The 19407-nt window shown below is 41.2% G+C and overlaps 1 protein-coding gene across 1 annotated transcript in view; it reads right to left on the reverse strand.

The window, feature by feature from the left end:
• Window positions 1-1064: 1064 nt before the first annotated feature.
• SHISA9 (shisa family member 9) overlaps window positions 1065-19407 on the reverse strand; it is a 173403-nt gene continuing 155060 nt past the window's right edge. Inside the window, exon 4 of the mRNA XM_066330289.1 lies at window positions 1065-3721. Coding sequence (XP_066186386.1) covers window positions 3354-3721 — 368 coding nt within the window. The 3' untranslated portion in view covers window positions 1065-3353. The remainder of the gene's footprint in view (window positions 3722-19407) is intronic.

Below are 19407 nucleotides of genomic sequence, written 5' to 3' on the forward strand. Positions count from 1 at the left end.
AGTCGTGTCTCCTGCAGCTGAGGCTTGTGTTCCACTGGGCTCCCCAGGCTTCCCTGTGGGTCCAAGGCTGCCCAGAATTTTCCTGGCACTGACCAAACTGTGTTGTACCTGGGGCAGGGAAATGCTCCTGTAAAAAATGAGGCTTTTATGAACTATTTTCTGGCACTCATAAAGGTGTGCATTGAAAATGAGATTTTTCTACTGTATAAAAAGGCTAACTCTGGAGACTTCTGAATTGATGCTTTCCCTCTGATAATGTGTCATGGCTTCCAAAGGCTCATCAACTGTCTAAAGAATTTGCACCAGGTCATGCAGTAAGTGGATTCTGAAGCTGGGTTTCCTGATTCCCTGTTTCCTCTTCTGAAATTTATTCATGATCATTTTAGCAAAGAAAGGAGAAGAAGCTGCCCAAACCCTCTCCCAAGGTTCTGTCAGCTTTATGAACTATTAGCACTCCTAAAAGCCTGTAAGGACTGTTTTTTTCCAGCAGATGTGGCACACAGATTTTGTGTACAGGATCTTCTCTAATGAACATATAAAAGTTTTGAAGCAGCATACATCAGTGTTTCATCTCTCTGGGTGGGTAGTTGCAATCTTTGGACATGTCTGAAGCTTATTGCAAAAATCCCATTCCTTCATGGGGATCAGCCTCTGCCCTTGGGCATGCTTATCTTCTTGCTGTTGTTCCTCCAAACATTAACTAACTGATCAAGTGGCACAAGGGGTGTGTGTGGTGCCTGGAAGCTTACAGGGCACATGAAGTCCTGCAAGGCTGGAAATCCCTGTGTATCTTGTGTTAATGTAACAGGCAGTCACAAAAACACAATACTGAGGCCTGGAAGGAGCCTCAAACATCACCCAGCTTCTCTGTAATGCAGCTGATTTCCAAAGAGCCCCTTGCTCACACTGGCAGAGGCAAACCATCCTTTTTGTGCTGTATGAACCCCACCAGCTGCAGTGAGATGCTCCAAAAGCTCAGTTCAGACTCAAAAATTGGCCCAGTGATATGAGTTTAGGAATGAGCCAACAAGTTGGATTCACTTAGAATCAGTTTTATTGCCAGGTAAGAAATTCATAGTAATATAGTGAATACATATGTTTACAAAGAAACATTCTTAAAAAACAAACAAACATTTTATTGTAGGAAGTATTATTGGTATCATAAACTCTGTAGTTAACAAGTATTAACACGGGTTTACTTACAGAACATACAGTTACTAAAATATTTCCACATAAAATATGCTCAAGTTACACGAAACCTGTGTGAATTAGAGTGCAGCTGTAATGTGTATCTAAAGCATATGGATTAACAGCAACATTCCATAAAGGGTCAAATTAAGTCAGCCAGTTGTGAAGGCAATAAAGATTAAAGGAATCAAAGTAAGATAGTGGAGAGTCTGGGTTGTGTGCAAAGTATTTGTCTTGTGGGCTTTGTCCATTTCTGATAGTCTTAAAACATATGATCATAAAATTTAGCAGCACGCTTATGGAGAGATACCGGTGCTCTCAGGATGCAAATCAATCTTGATATAGCTAAAAAAAATGGTATCTCTATTTCACCAGATTTCAAAAATCTTAGCCCTTGCATCCTTGACTAAGCAGAAGCACTGACAGTCAGTTGAGTACAGTAAGAAATGCCACTTCCAATTCTTCTTACGACAGTTCTCACTCCTCCCTGAATACTCTTCCAGACCTAATCTCCTGAAGAATTGACAGCTGGTGAGAATGCAACTGTGGTAGGACAGCTAGTTGGGATTTAGCCAAGTGACTTGTGCTGGGGGAAGGGCAGGAATTTACTGAAGGACTGAATGCATTGCCTGCCATCCCATCCTAACTCTGTCTCTCCGTGGATGTTCTGGAGCCTTTGCAGGCCCAGGACTGTGAGTTTGCTACCAGTGCCCAGTTCAAGAGTTGTTTTACCCCTACAATCAAGGCATCCTACTCATCAGAACACAGCCAAGACCACGAGTCCAAAGGTTTGTTTAGTTTAACCCAGATCTCTGATGTTTGAGGCTGGACCAGCCTCTTCCACCACACAGCCCACCGAGAGGGAACGCCACTAGAGAAAGCCAAACGATAGAGACAATATACCAGAGAACATTTACTTGAACTACAGAGAACTACCATGGCTAAAAGCAAATACAAAATGAGAGACTGGAGGGGAGAAGCTGAAATTGGGAAAATGAAGGGGCTTAACTAAATAGTCTAAACTGTGCAACCACTGCATGGAGATGTAGTCCAGTTTCCTTTTGGAACAAACAGAGGAGGCTGAACAGGGCAGAACCCTTGTCATCCTTAGCAAAACATGAGGAAATAGCTTAAAGGAACAGAGGGGTCACTTTGAAGAACAAGACTGTCATTGAACAATAGTAATACAGTAAAGGCACCACCCACGCTTAATTTCAGTCTGAAGCAGTTGAAGATAGGCAAAACATTTAGGTGAAGAAAAAATCCTGACAGTCTGCAAAGTGAGAATTGTTACCATCTGCCTGAAAACAGGAGGACTGAGAGGGAATATTCTGATGCCCTTTTTCCCCCAGCAGCTTTCTGTGTCATATGAAGCATCTCTTCTCGTTTTGGAGGTTCCCAAATATTTCAAATCAAACGGAGTAAACTGAAATGAAACCTGCTGTTATCATCCTGCAGAATTCTCTACCAGCCAGAAAGGTCCCATATGCTCTTAATCATAACAGTCTTCCATAAATTCCTTGTGAAAGTGTCTTTGTCCCTTACTGTATATATATTTTTTGCGTTCTCTATAGGACGGTGTGAAAGTACAATAATAGATGTTAGGGATCGTACCAAGATGTTTGCCCTTGGTTTTGCACAGATATAGTGATTATTAATAGATTTTATACAAAATTCCTCTCTGAAATAATATATTACAGTATATTGTTCTCTCTCTCTTCCTCTGTCTCAAGGCAGGAACATAGTGTAAATGTTTAAGCAGACATAAAGTTTCTCTAGATTGTGCTACTTCTCATCATGGATTTTAGTTTCAAGTAAAAAAATTTCGTCACAAGGGTTTGTGTTCCATTGTGAAATACAAATGGAGTTTATAATTCAACCTTCAGTGTGTATTGCTGAATGGTATTAACCCACTCTTCGGCCTACAGCTGGCTGGATACCAAGAGTGTCCAGGTAGAAGTTCCTTTCTTCTGTTTCCTCTTCTTTTTTTTGTTTTATTTCATATTTTTAATTTTTTTTTTTATTTTTTGCCTTTCGGTCGAGCGTTTGTGTCGTGTATACATTTGCGCGTGTTTTTTTGTTTTTTTTTAAAGGATTTCATTAGAAAAAAAAAAAGAAAAAAAAAAACAAAGAAAAAAAGCAAAGAGAGAAGAAAGAAAACCAACTCAAACAGTTACTTCTGTCTTGCTGTTGGTTATGAAGTACGGCTGTGGGCCCAGGTAGTGCTGGCTCCGGGTGGTCAGCGGGTCACTTAGCGTCAGGTCTCCCATGCCGTGCTTGCCCTTGCTGGGGAAGGCTTGCCTCCTCAGGGCCGGGTCGTTGGGATCCCAGGTTTTGTAGTGGGTGTTGTAGCCCAGGGGGTGCGTGTGCACCTTGGCCAGGCGGGATTTGCCGTTGTGCCTGGTGAGCCCGCTGTCGATGGTGTAGGCCCTCTCCTCGTCCAGGCGCACGGGCTGCAGCGGCAGGCTGCCCTTGGCCGCCAGCTCTGCCAGGTGCCGCCGCTTGCTGTAGAAGTCGTCGTTGACTTTGTCAGCTGTTGGGGTCAAAACAGAGGGACACAAACAAAACAATCAGTGAGACGCAGCAGAAACGGTGAACAGTTTAGGGTAGGTCTTACACTGCTCCATCTGCACACCAGGACGTTTACAGCAGAAAGGGAAATCCACCACCTCCCTGTGACGGAGGGTCACACTTGTGGCTGCTGTTAGGAGCATGAAAGGACAAAGCAGGCCAGCAGGAAAGCTTCTGCTTTATTTTTCTGACTCCATATATATATATACAATTTTACAGACAGGCCAAGATTGGCTACACAGGTAGCCACCTCTTCGACCCCATTGGTGAACATCACCATCAATCATCTTTCTCCTCCCAGAGGAGAAGAATGGAAACATGAGATTATTTTCTAAAAACATATGTAGTTTACTTGAAGCTGCATGAGAACAAAATGCAAACGGTGAAAAGCAGGCAAACTAGAGGCAACAACCTCCCGGCCTTTGTTTTCACTCTGGGGCAGAGTTTGGAATGCCTTTGTGCCAGGCTTTCATACAAAAGTGTACCAGGCTTTCATACATGCAGACAAAACGCTGTTGCCCTTGAAGAAAAGACTGTCCCTGCCCCAAATTGTTGTATTTCTCTGGTTTTTCCCCAGGACCCCTGAAGCCTGTAACCATGTAGTTTGGCCCTTCCTTCCTTTCTTGACCCCACTGGCTGAGATCCAGCCATCCCCCTGGGCAGGAGCCTTGATAAGGGCCTGTCCTCCCTTTTTCTTCCTCTGGCCCTCCGAGGCTCCAGCCCTCTTTCCCTCCTTCTGGACCTCCCTTGCCCTCTGGGCCTCCTGCCCTCATTTCCCCTCCTGGAATAAACATCTTGGATCAACCCTGGGGTAAGAGCCTCTTTGGGATCTTTTGCCCTATCCCTGACCAAATCACTCAGGTTGTGCTGACATTTACATCATGGGGAGAAGTCCTATGAATCTCATCACTGTTTGTGTCACATAGCACAGGAGATTTGGGAAGTCTGCAGAAGTACACAGGCTTTCCTGGGAATACTGCAGCATCTTGGGTTGCATTGCTGTGGGAGAGCACACCCCTTTAAATGCAAAGTGACTCGTGGGTGTTTAACCCAGCCAGCTGTAAGGTCTGGTGATGTCTGTTGAGGTGGACCCGTTTTTGTTCAGTAATGCCTCAGGGCAATATTAAGAATGGGATCTGTTCTCCTAAATGGTTGGAAGTTCACTAATGCTTTATGGGGCTGAAAATACTTTGGGTTGTTGAAGGTTGGGTATTTACCCTGTGATTTTACAGACCATGAAAATCCTAAATTCAAGGTTCTGACATCATTTTCTGGGGTCAGTGCCACTAAGAAATACAGCAACAGCCCTGTCAACAAATACTGCATTGCAGTTCTCAAACCAGGGTTTTGCCCTCTGTGATTTCCTAGACAAGTGTCTTCCAGTGCACGCTTTTGCTCAAGTTTGATGTTACTGCTGGCATTTGTTTGGCCTTGCTTGAAAGTATGAACCATGCTTAGGAAGCTAAAGGCATTCTGCAGTAATCCAGCAACTCATTTCAATTTTGAGATGGAGGTTTAAGGGAAGCTTAACTGAATTTCATTTTTTAAGATCTTTCCTTTTATGCAGTGTTTATTTTCCCCCTTCAAAAATTTAGATGTTCATTTAAGATAGCGCCAAATACGTAGATCAGCTGGCGCTGTGTTAATCAGCAGTGGTGTGCTCAGAATGCAGATTGTGTCAGCCTGCATTTGACTTCTGCTGTGCCCTGGCTGGATCCATCCATTTTCCTTGAAGCCATGCCACGTAAGGCTTCTCTGCAGAAGTTGGGAACATGCAGCTGTCTGTACAGCTCAGCTCCTCTTGTCTTCATGAGGTTTTTAATTCCCTGCAACTGTTTTTTGTGTATCTTCCCTCTTTTGGTCTCGCCCAAATATTCCTAGGAGGCTTTCATTGCACTTTGAATTTTCTCCCTGTCTCTAGTTCTGAACTGGATCTTTTTGCAAGGCAGGGAAATTCCCAGGAGCATCATATTAATCTTCAAGGTCAGGCTTCAGTTGTGCATCCCCCTTGTCATGGGCCCTCCACAGGGAGGAATATTACCAAAGGCAGCTGCTATTTATTATCTCATGACATTTTTTTGTATAAATGTGCAACTGGACTCTGCTCTTAAATCCTTAATTTTGTCATTAAAGAGGTGTTTCCTCTCCAATGGACTGAAATTGCTCCTTTCTGTGCTGTCACATTGGGCTTTGTGTGTTTTACCCAACTCCACCTCTTTCCTTTTTCAGTCATTGAGCGAATGCTTTTCTATAGCATACAGGTGTCGTCTGCTTGAAACAAATCACAGAATAATGCAGATAATGGCCTGCTCTCTTTTCAGCCCAGGGTGTGCAGTTGCAATTGCCAATAGACCTGTCATGTGTTACAAAGAGAGTCTGTGAAGTTCTGCTTTGATTTTGGAGTGAGTTGTTTCATTTAGAGAGCTGTAATCTGAATAATCAAGTTGTACCTATTTCTCCCTGAAAGAACTATTTCCAGTTCTACGTGTGGCTTGTCCTTCTAATTTGTTAATATTCTCTGAATGTCACAGAACCATTATGAATAAAAACGAGGTGGAAATGCATTTGCATTACTATTATCTCATTAATCTGTTATCCATAATTGGAAAAAAAAAATGCTTGCAGAAAAGGCACTGTGAATATTCACACAAGTCTTCATTTTTATAAATTTTTACATCAAAGGCACTGCAGGCCAGCTGCTAGGGGAGTGAGTTTCCATGTCGTAGGACTTAGACCTTGGCTATTTATGAAAAGTCACACTAGCTTATATAATTTAAATTCAGCACAGTTAATTATGTCCAGCTTTTAATAGAGATACATTTGTATGCCTGTTTCACATTTAAATTAGTTTAATTTGCATACAAAAATTAAAAATTTAGCTAATCTAACATAAGACTAGAGCAAATGTGTAAGTTTGTTGTTTTAATTTTATGTTAGTTATGTTGCAGCAATTTGTCTTCTGTAGCCAAGATCTTTAATCAGCTGCAAGGTAAATAATGACTTCTCTTTCTAGAAATAGCAGTGGTGATGCAGCAATGTAAATAATGACCAAAAATTGCAGATATTTTTATTGTCTGGCCTTTCCTGCCATTTTTCTCTTTGAGGCCACAACAAGCTCTAGCTACATCCTCAGTTTCTGTTCATTTTTTCTCACTTTTCCCACTGCAATGGTCCAGGGTCTCTGAATTTTGTCAGACATTAGATGTGCCACTCATCTCCAATCACATCGAGAACATCCTACAGAAGAGTAGATTTTATTTCTGTTGTATATAAAGAAAACATTCACTGTTGAGGCAGGGAGGAAGAAGTCTGCCTCACAAGGACTGTGCCTCTGACATGTCTGAAGTTGGTTTTGTTGTTGTTTCTGCCACGTTCTAATGTCAGATTTTCAACTCTGTCTCTCATGGAAAACCACACAGAAAGTGAAACGATTAATTCTGTAAATTTGGTTCCAATAAAGTTGCTTTAACTATAGTCCACATAGTCCCTTTGTAGGGACTTCTCAGCTGTTCTCTGGAAACTGGGCTCGAAGAGAACCAACCAGGATGTGAACTGTAAACCCTCATCAGCAAAGCCAACCAGAAGGCTGTCAGACAGCTGCCAAGGGGCCGATTTTGTGTTTTGTGTGGCAGTGCCAGTGTGGGAGAGCTGCTGTTTGTGTTTGTCTCCATCCAGGAACACTTTGAGCCTTTGCCTGAGGATTCCTCCCTGTGCTCAGAGCTGGCAGTGAAAGGCAACCCTGCACTGAGCATTTTAACCTCCCCAAATCCTGTTTTCTTCCTGCTGGCGTGTGCAGGTGTGCACATAGGCACAGGTACCAACAATGGGAGGGAGGAGATGTCCTTGTAGCAAATATGAGCAAATTCAGCACTGGTAAAACTGAATTGTTCAGTTGTTCCAGAGGGTTTTTGGCAACTCTTGGCACCATCCTTGTTCCCTCGTGCAGGTTTCATAACAGCAGTAGGCTGTGCCCCATGAGACTGACCTGATGTTACTAGAGAGTAGAGACAGGTCTTTTTTACTTCTCGTTTTCAAAGCTGAAAAGGTTCAGAACAGTAATATCGAGCATGGTTTTGTAACAAATGTTTTACCAGGAAAAGTGTATTAATAGTATCCTGAAGCCAACTACTTTAAAAATCAACTGTGAATCTGAGGGAGTTTGTTTTTCTCCTTAAGCAGACCCTATAAATATTTTGTGGACTTTAAACATCCAAAGAGATATTTTGGAGTTAGAGGATGGGTTTGTTATGTGACCTTAGGTACATGACTCAACTTCCCTCTGCCTCGGTTTCACCTGCTGTAAAATGAGCTGTTAGCACATTGGAGGAGGTAGTTGTGTTGGGAAGTTGAATTGCTATTTGGAAAGTGTTCTGAGATTTGGGATGAAAGGTGCTATAGAAGTGCCTTTTGCATTGGCTTCCCTATCTTGATCAGTAAAAATATGATTTAAAAATATCACTGTTTGAAAAAGGGGTAAAGGATTATAATTGCAACATGGCCAAATAATAATAGGACTTTAATTCTGAGTATTATTGTGTTCCTTCTTCTTATAGCTAATCATAAAAATGTTCTCAGTTTCAGTATTTCTGTAAGCCTTTTACTTCTGTGATGTACTGCACCCATAAATTTAGTTACTGTTTTACTGTTCATCTGGAAAAAATGTTGAAATATGGATATTTTTCCCAGCCTTAAGTGTGAGCCTGGCATGACATGGAAGTTTCCCATCTTTCTTCATAATCCATAGTTGTGTAACAAAAGCATGGAAACCAGCTTGCCAAGTAAATACCATGGGTGAAAATGTGTTTGCTTGAATATCAGTGGAAAAAAATCCTTGTGGCTGCCAAAGGGCAAAAAATTTCTCAGTGAGCTTATTTGAATATAAGCTATATTTGTGAGGTGGCCCTGAAACTATGTAATGTTCTGTTCCCCAGATTAAATAGTCTTCAACATCACCGTGTAAGCACTTGTGGCACAGTCATGTGGCCATGCCTTATCACTGTGAATGCTTCCTTTTTCTCATCAAATATCCCAGGAGGTTTTAACCCTTTTCCTTACTGATAATGCTCTTATCTCTGTGGGCCCGTAAATGGCTCTGAATATTCACACCCTTTCTTATGGCTGTGGGAGAATGTAGGATCCTGAAAGACTATTCTGTCCCGCAGGTTTTGTGAAAATAGGCACCTGGGAGTAGGAGGAAGCCTCTGAAGTGAGAGAAGAGAAGGCACAGAGGTGTGAGCCCATATAGAAGATCTAAAGACATTAAAAATCCAAAACCAAAAACCCAAATCAAAACCTCTGTGTGAGCTTACAGTCACAGTCAGAAACCATAAAAATACGTAGGGCCGCTGTTTCTCACTAGGTGTTTACAGAATTGTTTGTTATCCGAACATATTTTAAGGACTAGTTTGTGAAAATCAGAGCTTTCAAAAAGACTGTATTTCACATGAAGGGCTAGAGATGCAGAAAGCAAGCCCCTGGAGAGGGCTGAGGACAGGAGAGCAGTGGAGCTGCTCCAGTGACACAGCAGCTTACAGCTGGAATGGAGGTTTCTCCGTGGGGCTGCCCCTGTATAATACACAGGAGTTTGTCACAAGGCTGAGTTTGCTGAGATGATGGGGGCATTAAACTTATATTTCTCTAAGTAATGAAAGTGATAACTCAGGGAAAGATAGAAGGGTAACGAATCCTGACTCAGAGACAAAAAGAGAATTTTGCCCAGGGAAATATTGGGCTGCTGCCTCTGGTGGTGCTGTTGATCCTTTCTGAATGTGTGATGGCTTATTCATTTACCTTTCCAAGCTAGCATCTAAGACAATATGTTCAAAGGCTTCCAGGACATAAACCAGCTCTGTTTGAGAGTTCTTGCAGCATTTCATCTGAAAATCAGAGAAGTATCATTTGTACACTAGCACAAGTTTATTATTTGGTGAGGAGAAAAAAACCTCACACAGACAGAGGTTGTGTTTGCTGCCCCTAGGTATGAATTGGATCCAATAAATTCACAGAAAAATGTGTTCCATACAGTAAAACAAATAAGTAATGGCCTGTGCTCTGAATTAAAGAGCTCACCAGCTATCATGGACCGTAGAAGGATTTGCTCTGCATATTATGAAGTGGGTTGGAAAACAAGAGTGCAAGGGAAATTTCAGCTAGCCAGGGTTCTGTTGGTAGAATGGGGAGTGGGCAGGATGGTGTGAGAGATGTGTCTGCAGCCAAGAGAAGAAAGTGGGGTTATTTCATGGCTGGTCACTCATCTCAGGCACTGGGGTGGCTCTATACAACGTGGAGCCATTTTAAACCACACTAAATTTCAAGAAAGGTGAAATGGCATTTAAAATCATTTCTTGCAGCCTTCCTTCTCATTCTTGTCTCGAGTTTTGGAAAGTCAGAATTCAGCCTGTGGCCTGCATTGATTTCTGGCCTAGATATTTCTTCTAATGTTTTCTTCATTTCTTCATTTTACTTTATTCAAGACGTTCTGGAAATGAAGACTGTTTTATGTCTTTGGATTCTTTCCCATGGTTTTTATTTCCTACTGCTGACTGAAGTAAAGAAAAGCACATAAAGCATAGAACCCCACATAAGTTTTGTAGAACCTACTTTTTGTGGCTCAGTGTTTTTCCTCTCCTGGCCCCCTTCACCACTTCATCTATTTACTGATTTCTTACAGTGATCTGGAGAGAGACCAAGCACCAAAAGACAAACCATATCAACCTCTTCTTCTAAGACATTGTTTGAAAGAGCTTGTCCACCTCCAGACACAAGACTACATTTTGTTTTCCGAGTGAAATAAAATTATTTCAAGATATGAGACATGGAAAAAAAGAAAAAAAGATAAAAAAGCAGGCCCAAACATTTCTTCTCTTATTTTGATTATTTTCATGACAGTTTATGAAGGGCTGAGGAGGCCAGAACATTTCTGGGGTTTGAGATACTTAGGTTTAGGATAGGAATGTAATTAGAGTGGGTAAGTGAAGCCTCCAGTGTCAGCAATGCTCTTTAACCCCCACAGCAAAGTCTGCTGCCTGGCTGGGAACACTGAGATGGATTTGGATGAACTCCTCAGGCATCAGAGGGGATGTGAGCTTCAGAGGGAGATTGCCATTCCCTGGAACACCAGAGTAGCCACATGTCTGGGAGCAGCAGTGCCCCTCTGCTGACAGTGTGCCCGAAAGCACAGCACTGCAAACTCTGCTGTGCTCTTTCTCTTTTTCCAAAGGTTTGTTTACTCTGAGAGTTTGGGGCAGGTTTCTCCTTGGACATGTAAAACAGGTTTTCCAGCTGGGCTTTGTGTACTTGCCTGCATTGATTTACATAGTATTAAATTGCAATGTTTAGGATTCAATTCTGCAAAGTGCTGCAGTGATATTGTGATTTGGTTTTGATCGAAATACTCCAGACACACACAGACACACTTTCTGCCTAACCAAGGGACCAGTGGCATGCAGGTACTTGAATCTAACCAGTCTAAGAAAAACAGGACTTTTTCTGACTAACCAGAATATAGGCTCTGTTAAACTGGAAACAAATGGTGGCCAACTCATGTTAAATTAACATTAGAATTGTAAATGTTTTCAGAAACCTGAAATCTGTTGCATGCAGATAGACAAAGATCACACTTTGCTTGGTTGTATCCTCAAGTGATTTAACATTTTAAATTCAAGCACCAACATGCTAAACTGCTGGTTCAGTGTCATACAATGAATGATAAATTTTAGAAGGAACTAAGAGCACCAATTCTATTCTTGATCCAAGGGATGAAATTGTAAAAGAAGTCTAAGAGAATTATGTATTTAAATCTCTGGCTTTTCTTTGAAAATGTAGCTAGTGGCTGTCCTGTAACTGTAAATCTGTTTTTTCATTATTTTTTTTCCGAAAGGCCTCTAAGCTTGTGGCTTTCATGGCATCTACAATGGCAAATAAATACGAAAAGTTCTACTGTGAAATATTTATTTAATTTTATCTCATTTAAGCATATTTATCAGGGTTTTTTTTACTGGAAACCTTATATATGGTATGAAAATTTGCCTTTTGAAATAGAAACTACCCAGGGAGCCATGCTGTCATGCTTAACTCCTGAATAAAGCATGACTGCAGTATAAACTGATTTAGGAAAGGAGGGTTTGGCTTGCTTTCTGAAAATGCTGTCCAAAGCCAAAGAGGTTAACACTTAGGAGATTTGCTTAAAAGGCTTCTTCCATTTCTTCCTCCAGTAATCTTGCTTGCTTTTTCACCGGGTGGTTTTTAATCCTTCTCAGGATAAATCTGATTGTGGCAGAAGTTTTGCGACGCTTCCACGCATCAACAAGAATACAGAATTGTCTGTAACCTTTTTTTGGCTGGTGAGGATTTTGTGTTTGTTTGAGGGGATCCTCCTAAGGATTGCAGGGGTTGCTGCCTCTGCATTTGCAGGACACCCAGAGCCCTGCTCCTGCAGCCAGGGCTCCCAGCAGTGCCCTGCCCAGGGCTGATTTTTCCTCCTGATTTTTCCTCCTGATTTTTCCTCCTGATTTTTCCTCCTGATTTTTCCTCCTGATTTTTCCTCCTGATTTTTCCTCCTGATTTTTCCTCCTGATTTTTCCTCCTGATTTTTCCTCCTGATTTTTCCTCCTGATTTTTCCTCCTGATTTTTCCTCCTGATTTTTCCTCCTGATTTTTCCTCCTGATTTTTCCTCCTGATTTTTCCTCCTGATTTTTCCTCCTGATTTTTCCTCCTGATTTTTCCTCCTGATTTTTCCTCCGCACACAGAGGGGACGTGGGGCACAGCAGAACGTATTCTGCAGGGGCTTTAGCACCTAAAAAAGCCTCTTTGGTTTTCCTTCAGGTGTCCATTTACCTTGTCTAATGTTGAGTGAAAAAGCTCTGCTATTCCTGACCACATTTATTTGTAATAACTGTTCTTAGCCTGAACATAATTGAATTTTCTTTCCACACGTCGCTGTTGGCATTCTTCTGCGTCCTCAATTTTGTTTTCAATTTTAATACTTTTGATGGATACTTTTGTTTCTTTTAGTATGCTGCTGGTTATAGCTCTTACACCTGTGTCTGAATCAGGTACAGATGAGCTGAAAATACCAGATGTGCTGATATAGGGAGCTGCATGAGAACAGAGAACCCAATTCAGTCTGAACATGTAATTAAAATGTGGGTTTAGTGCTGAAATAAACTTGCATTTTTATGCTTTTCAACTGCCATCATCCTAGATTTACACTATTATTTCTCAACATGAAGAAGGGCCTACAGGCTTTTTGGATTGTACTGGTTAAATGAAAAAAAAAAAAAGTCCCAGTAATGTGAAAGCTATTTTGGGCCTAATTTATTTTTATTTGATCTGTTTCTTAACTGCTTTAATTTGAAAGGATTTTTAGTAATTGTTCTGGATTGAAGTTGATTTTTTTCCCAAAATAGTTTTGGTGTAAGTTGTTTCTATTAGAAAGTTATCTTTTTCTATTCTTTTCTCCAGAGGGGGGGAAAAAAAAAAAAAAAGAATGAAATAATTTCAGAGATATACATATTGAGTTCTGGATTTTTCTTTTCCTTTTCTTCTTTTCCTGTCTCCCTCTTTTTAGACTCTATGGCATTTGTATCATCAAAATACCTTCCATAGCCTAGAAAGCTTTGCAAACCTTCCCACTTCAAAAACTACCTTCATGTTTTCCTTAGAATGGAACAAAATTATATCTTTGTGGTGATTTTTTTTTTTTTTTTTTTTTTTTTTTTTTTTGGATGCTGTAGTATCATTACTACATATCAGATTTTTTTCCCCAGCTTTTCCTTTTCCCATCATCCTCCTTCAAATAAGCTGTTGGGGAAGGACTTTTGCAGAAATTAACTGTGCATTGCAAATCATGTTACTTCTCTTCCTCCCTCCGTGCCTCCAGCCCTTTGTAAAGTAGGAATGTGCAGGAGCAGAGCAATGGTCTCTGTGACTTTTATATCTGCAATTTCTTAACACCACATTTGCTGTCTTTAGAGCCCCCTTTGCAGAACCGAAATAGCAGACAGATAATTGCTGCCATTTATATGATATTGTTAATGAGGGATTCATTCCTATCACTTGTGTTTCTCTCCTTTATGTTCGTGGGTAATCCTGAAGAAGATTGCACTGTGCTTTTGACATATATCCATAAAGCTGAAAAGCCTCAGAATGTGATCTCACACGTTGAACACAGGGATTAAACATTACCTATGGCAATATATAGATTATTCCAAAGCTGATAGTTCAGAGGGGGAAATGGGTGGAGTGTGTTTAGAGCCAGCAGTGCAACGTGTTGGCTCCACGGTGGCAACTGTTAAAAGCCACACTTGAATTAAATCTAGATTTGAGTTGGGATCCCCCAGTGTTGCTATTTATCTGCAAGTATTCACAGTTGTTTTCAGATCTTTCGGATCAATCTCGACGCTTAAATAATTGATAGAAAAAATTTGCATTGCGGAATGAGCAGTACGTTTATGTTGCAGAATAAAACAGTTACATGGAGAGGGTTTTAGGAAGGGCTGGGAGTGAAGATGCTCAGCATCGTCAGGCTTTGTCATCACATGAGCTGAGCCTTGTTCTCATTGGCTCACTTTTATTGCCTGAGCATAAAGTTTCCCTCATGTCTTCACATCACTTAATGTGTAAAAAAAAAAAAATCTCGTGCATAATTCATCAGCATTTCACAGAAATAGGTTGGAATAACCCATGCTTGATTTAGATTTACTTGTTTTCTTCCTGGGGCCGCCACTGATCTCAGTGGATGGAAATAAGCCTGGGTACTGTAAGCTCATTACCTCTGAAGGCTCCACCTTCAAGGCCAGGAGACAAGGAAAAGGCAGCAGAGCCCCATTCTCTAGCAGAGAGCTGGGTTTCTGGTATTCTTATTTTACATCTCTCCATTATATCTCAGAAAGGTGAGAAAATAACTTTTTGTTTCATTCTGATTCATGGTCGCATAATAAGGTTTTTTAAAATCAGTCTGTTTCCAGAGAACCAACCTAATTTTCAGTGAAAGGGCATGAGTTCTCTGTGCTGCATAACCTCATGGATTGTGGAGTGGTGTTTATAAGCTGAACTTCTGTGAATGATTGGTGAAAATTTCGTTTTCACTTATTTCAATGTGCTGATAACAACAACAACAAAAAAGGAGGCTGTTTTTCTGTGGTAGGAAGCATAGGTGCAAAGAATATCAACATCAGGATAAGAATTAGGACGAACAGATTTAAATTTTGGCATGAAAAAATAGGTTAAGATTTAATAAATTCTTATAAACATTCTTCAGCCATTCCAAAACCAGGAAGTAGACCAATTTCAGAAAAACCAAATTCACTAGGTGTGGGTCCAACCTACATAATTAAAAGTTTAAACCCAAACTAAATACACCTCAAGGTCAGATTTTCTTTCTTTCCCAAGTTCATTGTGTTGCTAATGTCTAAGAAATGAGCCAACATCGATGGTGGTGTTTAAGAGAATCCTGTTTTGGTGCTAAAACTGTTTTTTGTGAAAGAAGGACTGTTTGAAGTTTCCCTCCACCTGCCACAATGTCACTTCTGCCAAACCAACATATCCCCAAAGTTCACAGATCCATCTGTTGGCTAAAGGATGGGATGGGCAGTGGCTGCTTGGACGTCTGATTGCTTAGAGCACAATTCCCCATCCTCAGAGAGAACATCCACCTGTGGATTTTACAGTAAAATGTTGTTTTTTAAAAAGCCAAAGAAGAATGTCAGCAAAGCAGATGATTTAGCTCAAGATACTGAGGCTCTGCATAAATGCTGTATTTATAATTAAAATATGAGCACTTCACTGGAAGAAGAAATGAGTGTTCTGGATGAAAAAACAGGGAAATATTTTGCTCAAGACTCTCCAAGCATTTTATATTTACCTACGACAGTGTGCCTGTGGGTATCAGAAGCCAAGTGGGTAAACAACAGAGAAAATAATTAAATGATTTAGTGGAAGCAAGAAAAGGCTTGTAATTTCATCTGCATGCACTGGGCAGGCTGTGAAATTTGCTGGGTCTCATCAGAAGACGTGAGTGAAACAAGAGATGCTCCACTTCCTCTGGCTGGGGAAGAGGGAGGCTGAGGGAAGGTGCTGGCAGGGGATTGCTAAAGAAATACTTGCCCCTGAGTGCTGCTCAGATTTTCTCTGGTGCCTGAAGTGAGGATTAAAATATGAAAAACTGCCCTAGAACACTCAAAAGCTTCAGATTCTCCAGCCACACTGGGATGAGTAAATAATAATAATGATAAAAAGATACCCAGCTTTTATGTCACACTTCCTTGAGGCAGATCTGTAGTTCCAGTGTTAAGCTGGGCACATCACCTAGTCAAGCATTATTTATGATACAGCACATACCCCTGGATATGTGAAATCATTATCTGAATCACCCTCTGGATATTACAAGTGATGCTTTAATCTGTGCTTCCCTGTCAGTTGTTCGTGGTGTTGAATCCAGTGAGATACTCCTATGTCCCAGATTTTTTTTGATCCATCTTTGTGTAATTGCTTATGGAAGTGGTAACTGAAAATTTCCTTTGTCTTTGAAAAGAAAGCACAATTCCTTTTTAACTCTTCCAAAGAAACGTGAATATTTACCTCTCAGTATAACAGCATGGTTGGTATAGGAAAGTAAATTAATACAAACATATTGCGTCCAATAAATTAGTAGTTCTGCTTTTTCTCAAAGTGAACTGTCTCAACCCTATGAATGCATGGGCAGGCATGTTGTGTGTTCCTATTTTTCCAATTACAGTGTTTCTTTCCAGGCCAGAGCACAATGAACTACAGGGAATGGTACGGAGCCTCCTGGTGAGAGGCAGATTTTGTACCAGCACAGAGTTACAGTCATTTCTATGGAAATTGAAGGTCTAAAGCTCAGGAGAAGGCAGCAACAGATTTCCCATCAGACAAGAAGATGGTTCAAAGATAACAGCCAGAGCTAAGCTTAGGGTGCTCTTCCCTGAGGATCCCCCTGTGTGTGCAGAGGGCACAGGGCCGGGTCAGTTTGCTCATGTGCTTCACCTTTCTGGTGAAATGAGTTGTTGCCTGGTGCTTTGGCACATTTGTGGCCACACTGCTCTCTGCAGGGACCCAACCAGGAGATATTTTATCTCTGGGTGTCATGTTTGCAGGATCTCACTTTGCAGTTTTGCAGCTGCGAGCAGAGCTGGATCACTGATGTTTCCCCTGGGATCAAAGAACCGAGCAGCTTCAAGAAGTGCTGGGAGCTGTAGGCTCAGAGCTGTGATGGTGGGTCTGCTGCCAATTATATCCTTCTAGCTGCACTGTATCAAATCAATTAGATCTGATTTAATCCCACAGGAGACTAACAACTCCCAGCATCAGGGAAGGCTTCATGGGTCTGTGTTTCAGGAAGGAATTCTGTCCACTGGATTTTTATTTCTTTTTCTCCTGACGGTGTCCAGTCAGTTCCTCAAATGTTTGTGTGTGAGAGAGAAGGGAAGAAGAGAATTTATGAAAGAAATAGAAAATCATGTTAAACTGTAGAAATATTTGTATTCTCAGGTTTTACTTGTATGTCTGTGCACCTCTCCAGCAGCTGAGTGATCATTTTCCCAGTCCTCCAGAGATTTAGAAGTTGGATTTGGGGTATTTTTTTCATTTCTGCAAGAAGGTCTAACGATATTTAATGACCTTGCACTCCCTGAAACTCAGGAAAGAAAATTAACTATCAATAATTAACCATTTTTTACCCGGGTTTGAGACACAGTGTGACTGAATAGATAACTAATAACTCTGGATAATGAGGCCAGTTTGAGCTCTAGGAAACTCTTCAGCAACAGGATGGACTACAACTCTTACAGCTCAGCAGAGTGGAATTTGAAGTTGGATTGTTCATGCCTTTCAAATGAATGTCCAAATGATGTGCATAAAAATGTGTGATGAGCTACCTCTGTATGTCCTGGGACTTGAATTTCATGAAGGTGTTCAGCTACAAGATCTCCATCCACTTACAGCTTTAGGCATGTCAGTATGGCTAAAGTGAGCAATAACCATTTAAGCATGGAGTAAAAACACGGTTGATGAACTGGAAATAAGAATAATTTATGCAGAAAAACCTCTTTCTGCACTTTTTACATAAATAATCAAAACACTGAAGGAAAGCAGGATCACGTGACTGAAAAATTGGGATTTCTGAACACTGGGTGTTAATTGCCACATGACATTCAAGGAGCACTTCTGCTGGGACTAATCTTGGAGCTCATTAACCCTTTTTCCTCAGACAGCCTCTCACCTTCTGAGGTGGGAAAAATTTAGCACTGCTGAAAAGAGATTCTGTGTCTTGAAAATGGAAAAAATGATATGAACAGAGTGTGCCTAACAACAAGTCAGCCAGGTAGGCTGGAGATGCTAGGAGGTAAATTCCTTATCTATTTGTTCAGGAAATATGTGTCCTCTATCTCACTTCCAAGTGGTCCCATCTGCTGATTATTCCTTGGTGGTGTGTGGAGAGTAGAATTCTGGTGCAGTGAGGAAAACAGTAAGCACGTGTCAACTCACCAGTACATTGCTGTGCTCCAGGCACTCATCTGAGAATGCCCCAGAATGTCCTCACATCCTTCAGAGATGTAGATGCCAGCAGGCACAAGAGGAAAAGGTGAATTTGGTCAACAGCCATGGGCAGTGCTTAAGGAATTCTGGAGGCTGCAACAAATGAAGGAATTCCTAACAAGAAATGAGGAAAACGCCCTTTTCCATTGAGTGTAAAAGGGTTTGGCTGTGCACTTTGAGCTTGCTCAAGTAAAGATATTTAGCTCTTTGAGTAAAATACATCCACAACAGCCTTTTCAGCTGTCTCCTCCTGTGTGGTATGGATCATTCTTAGCAGCACAAGAATGCGTTATCTGATGCAAATTAATAGCAAGGGCACTGTTGTCTCTTGTGTTCACAAGCACTTGAATCTTTACTGAAGTTATTGGAGAACCTGAACATGGCCAAAACAGAGAGATTAACATGACTCGCTACTTTTCCATAAACTGAATTTTCACAGCAGTCACTCGCTGAGGAATGAGTAGCTCACTTCTAAAATTAGCCAGTTTTTTAGGACATCTGTAGTCCAGAAGAAACAGCTGTGTAGAAATTAATTTAATATTGCCTCTGGTAAAGCTTCACTTTTTCAGTTATCTAAACTTTTAGCACTTATGGCCGCATTCTGATGAGGGCTATTCATGTACTATAGCTACAGTTGCTACAAAACACTAGAAATGCTTCTTCCTCCACTCCCTTCTTAGAGAAAAGGGTTAAGCACAGTGGACTACACCCAAACAATGGGATCATGCAAGGGGCACTTCAATGAATATGGTCTGCCTCAAATGCATGGAGAAAAACAGAACACATCCCTTATTACGTTTCTCTTGTGGTAAATGAAGGCACCCTCAAGGCACTATCAATGAATGCAAAAGGAAATGGGCTACACACACTCATTAACCTGCTGTGGGGGTTCATAAATAGAAGCCTGAATGTGGGCAGGAAAAAATGCCTTTGCCCTGTGACATGAGGTCGGGGTGAACTCAGTCTGTGTCTGGTTGCACAAAAGATGTTGTCAGGTTAAATTTGTGTCGGTGGGCTCGATGCTGGCCAGCTCCTCTTTGCTGTCAGGGCTCTCCAAAAGCCAACACAAACCCTGCAGTCTGGAGGGCTG

Source organism: Sylvia atricapilla, chromosome 15 (genome assembly GCF_009819655.1).
Source record: "Sylvia atricapilla isolate bSylAtr1 chromosome 15, bSylAtr1.pri, whole genome shotgun sequence".
NCBI lineage: Eukaryota > Metazoa > Chordata > Aves > Passeriformes > Sylviidae > Sylvia > Sylvia atricapilla.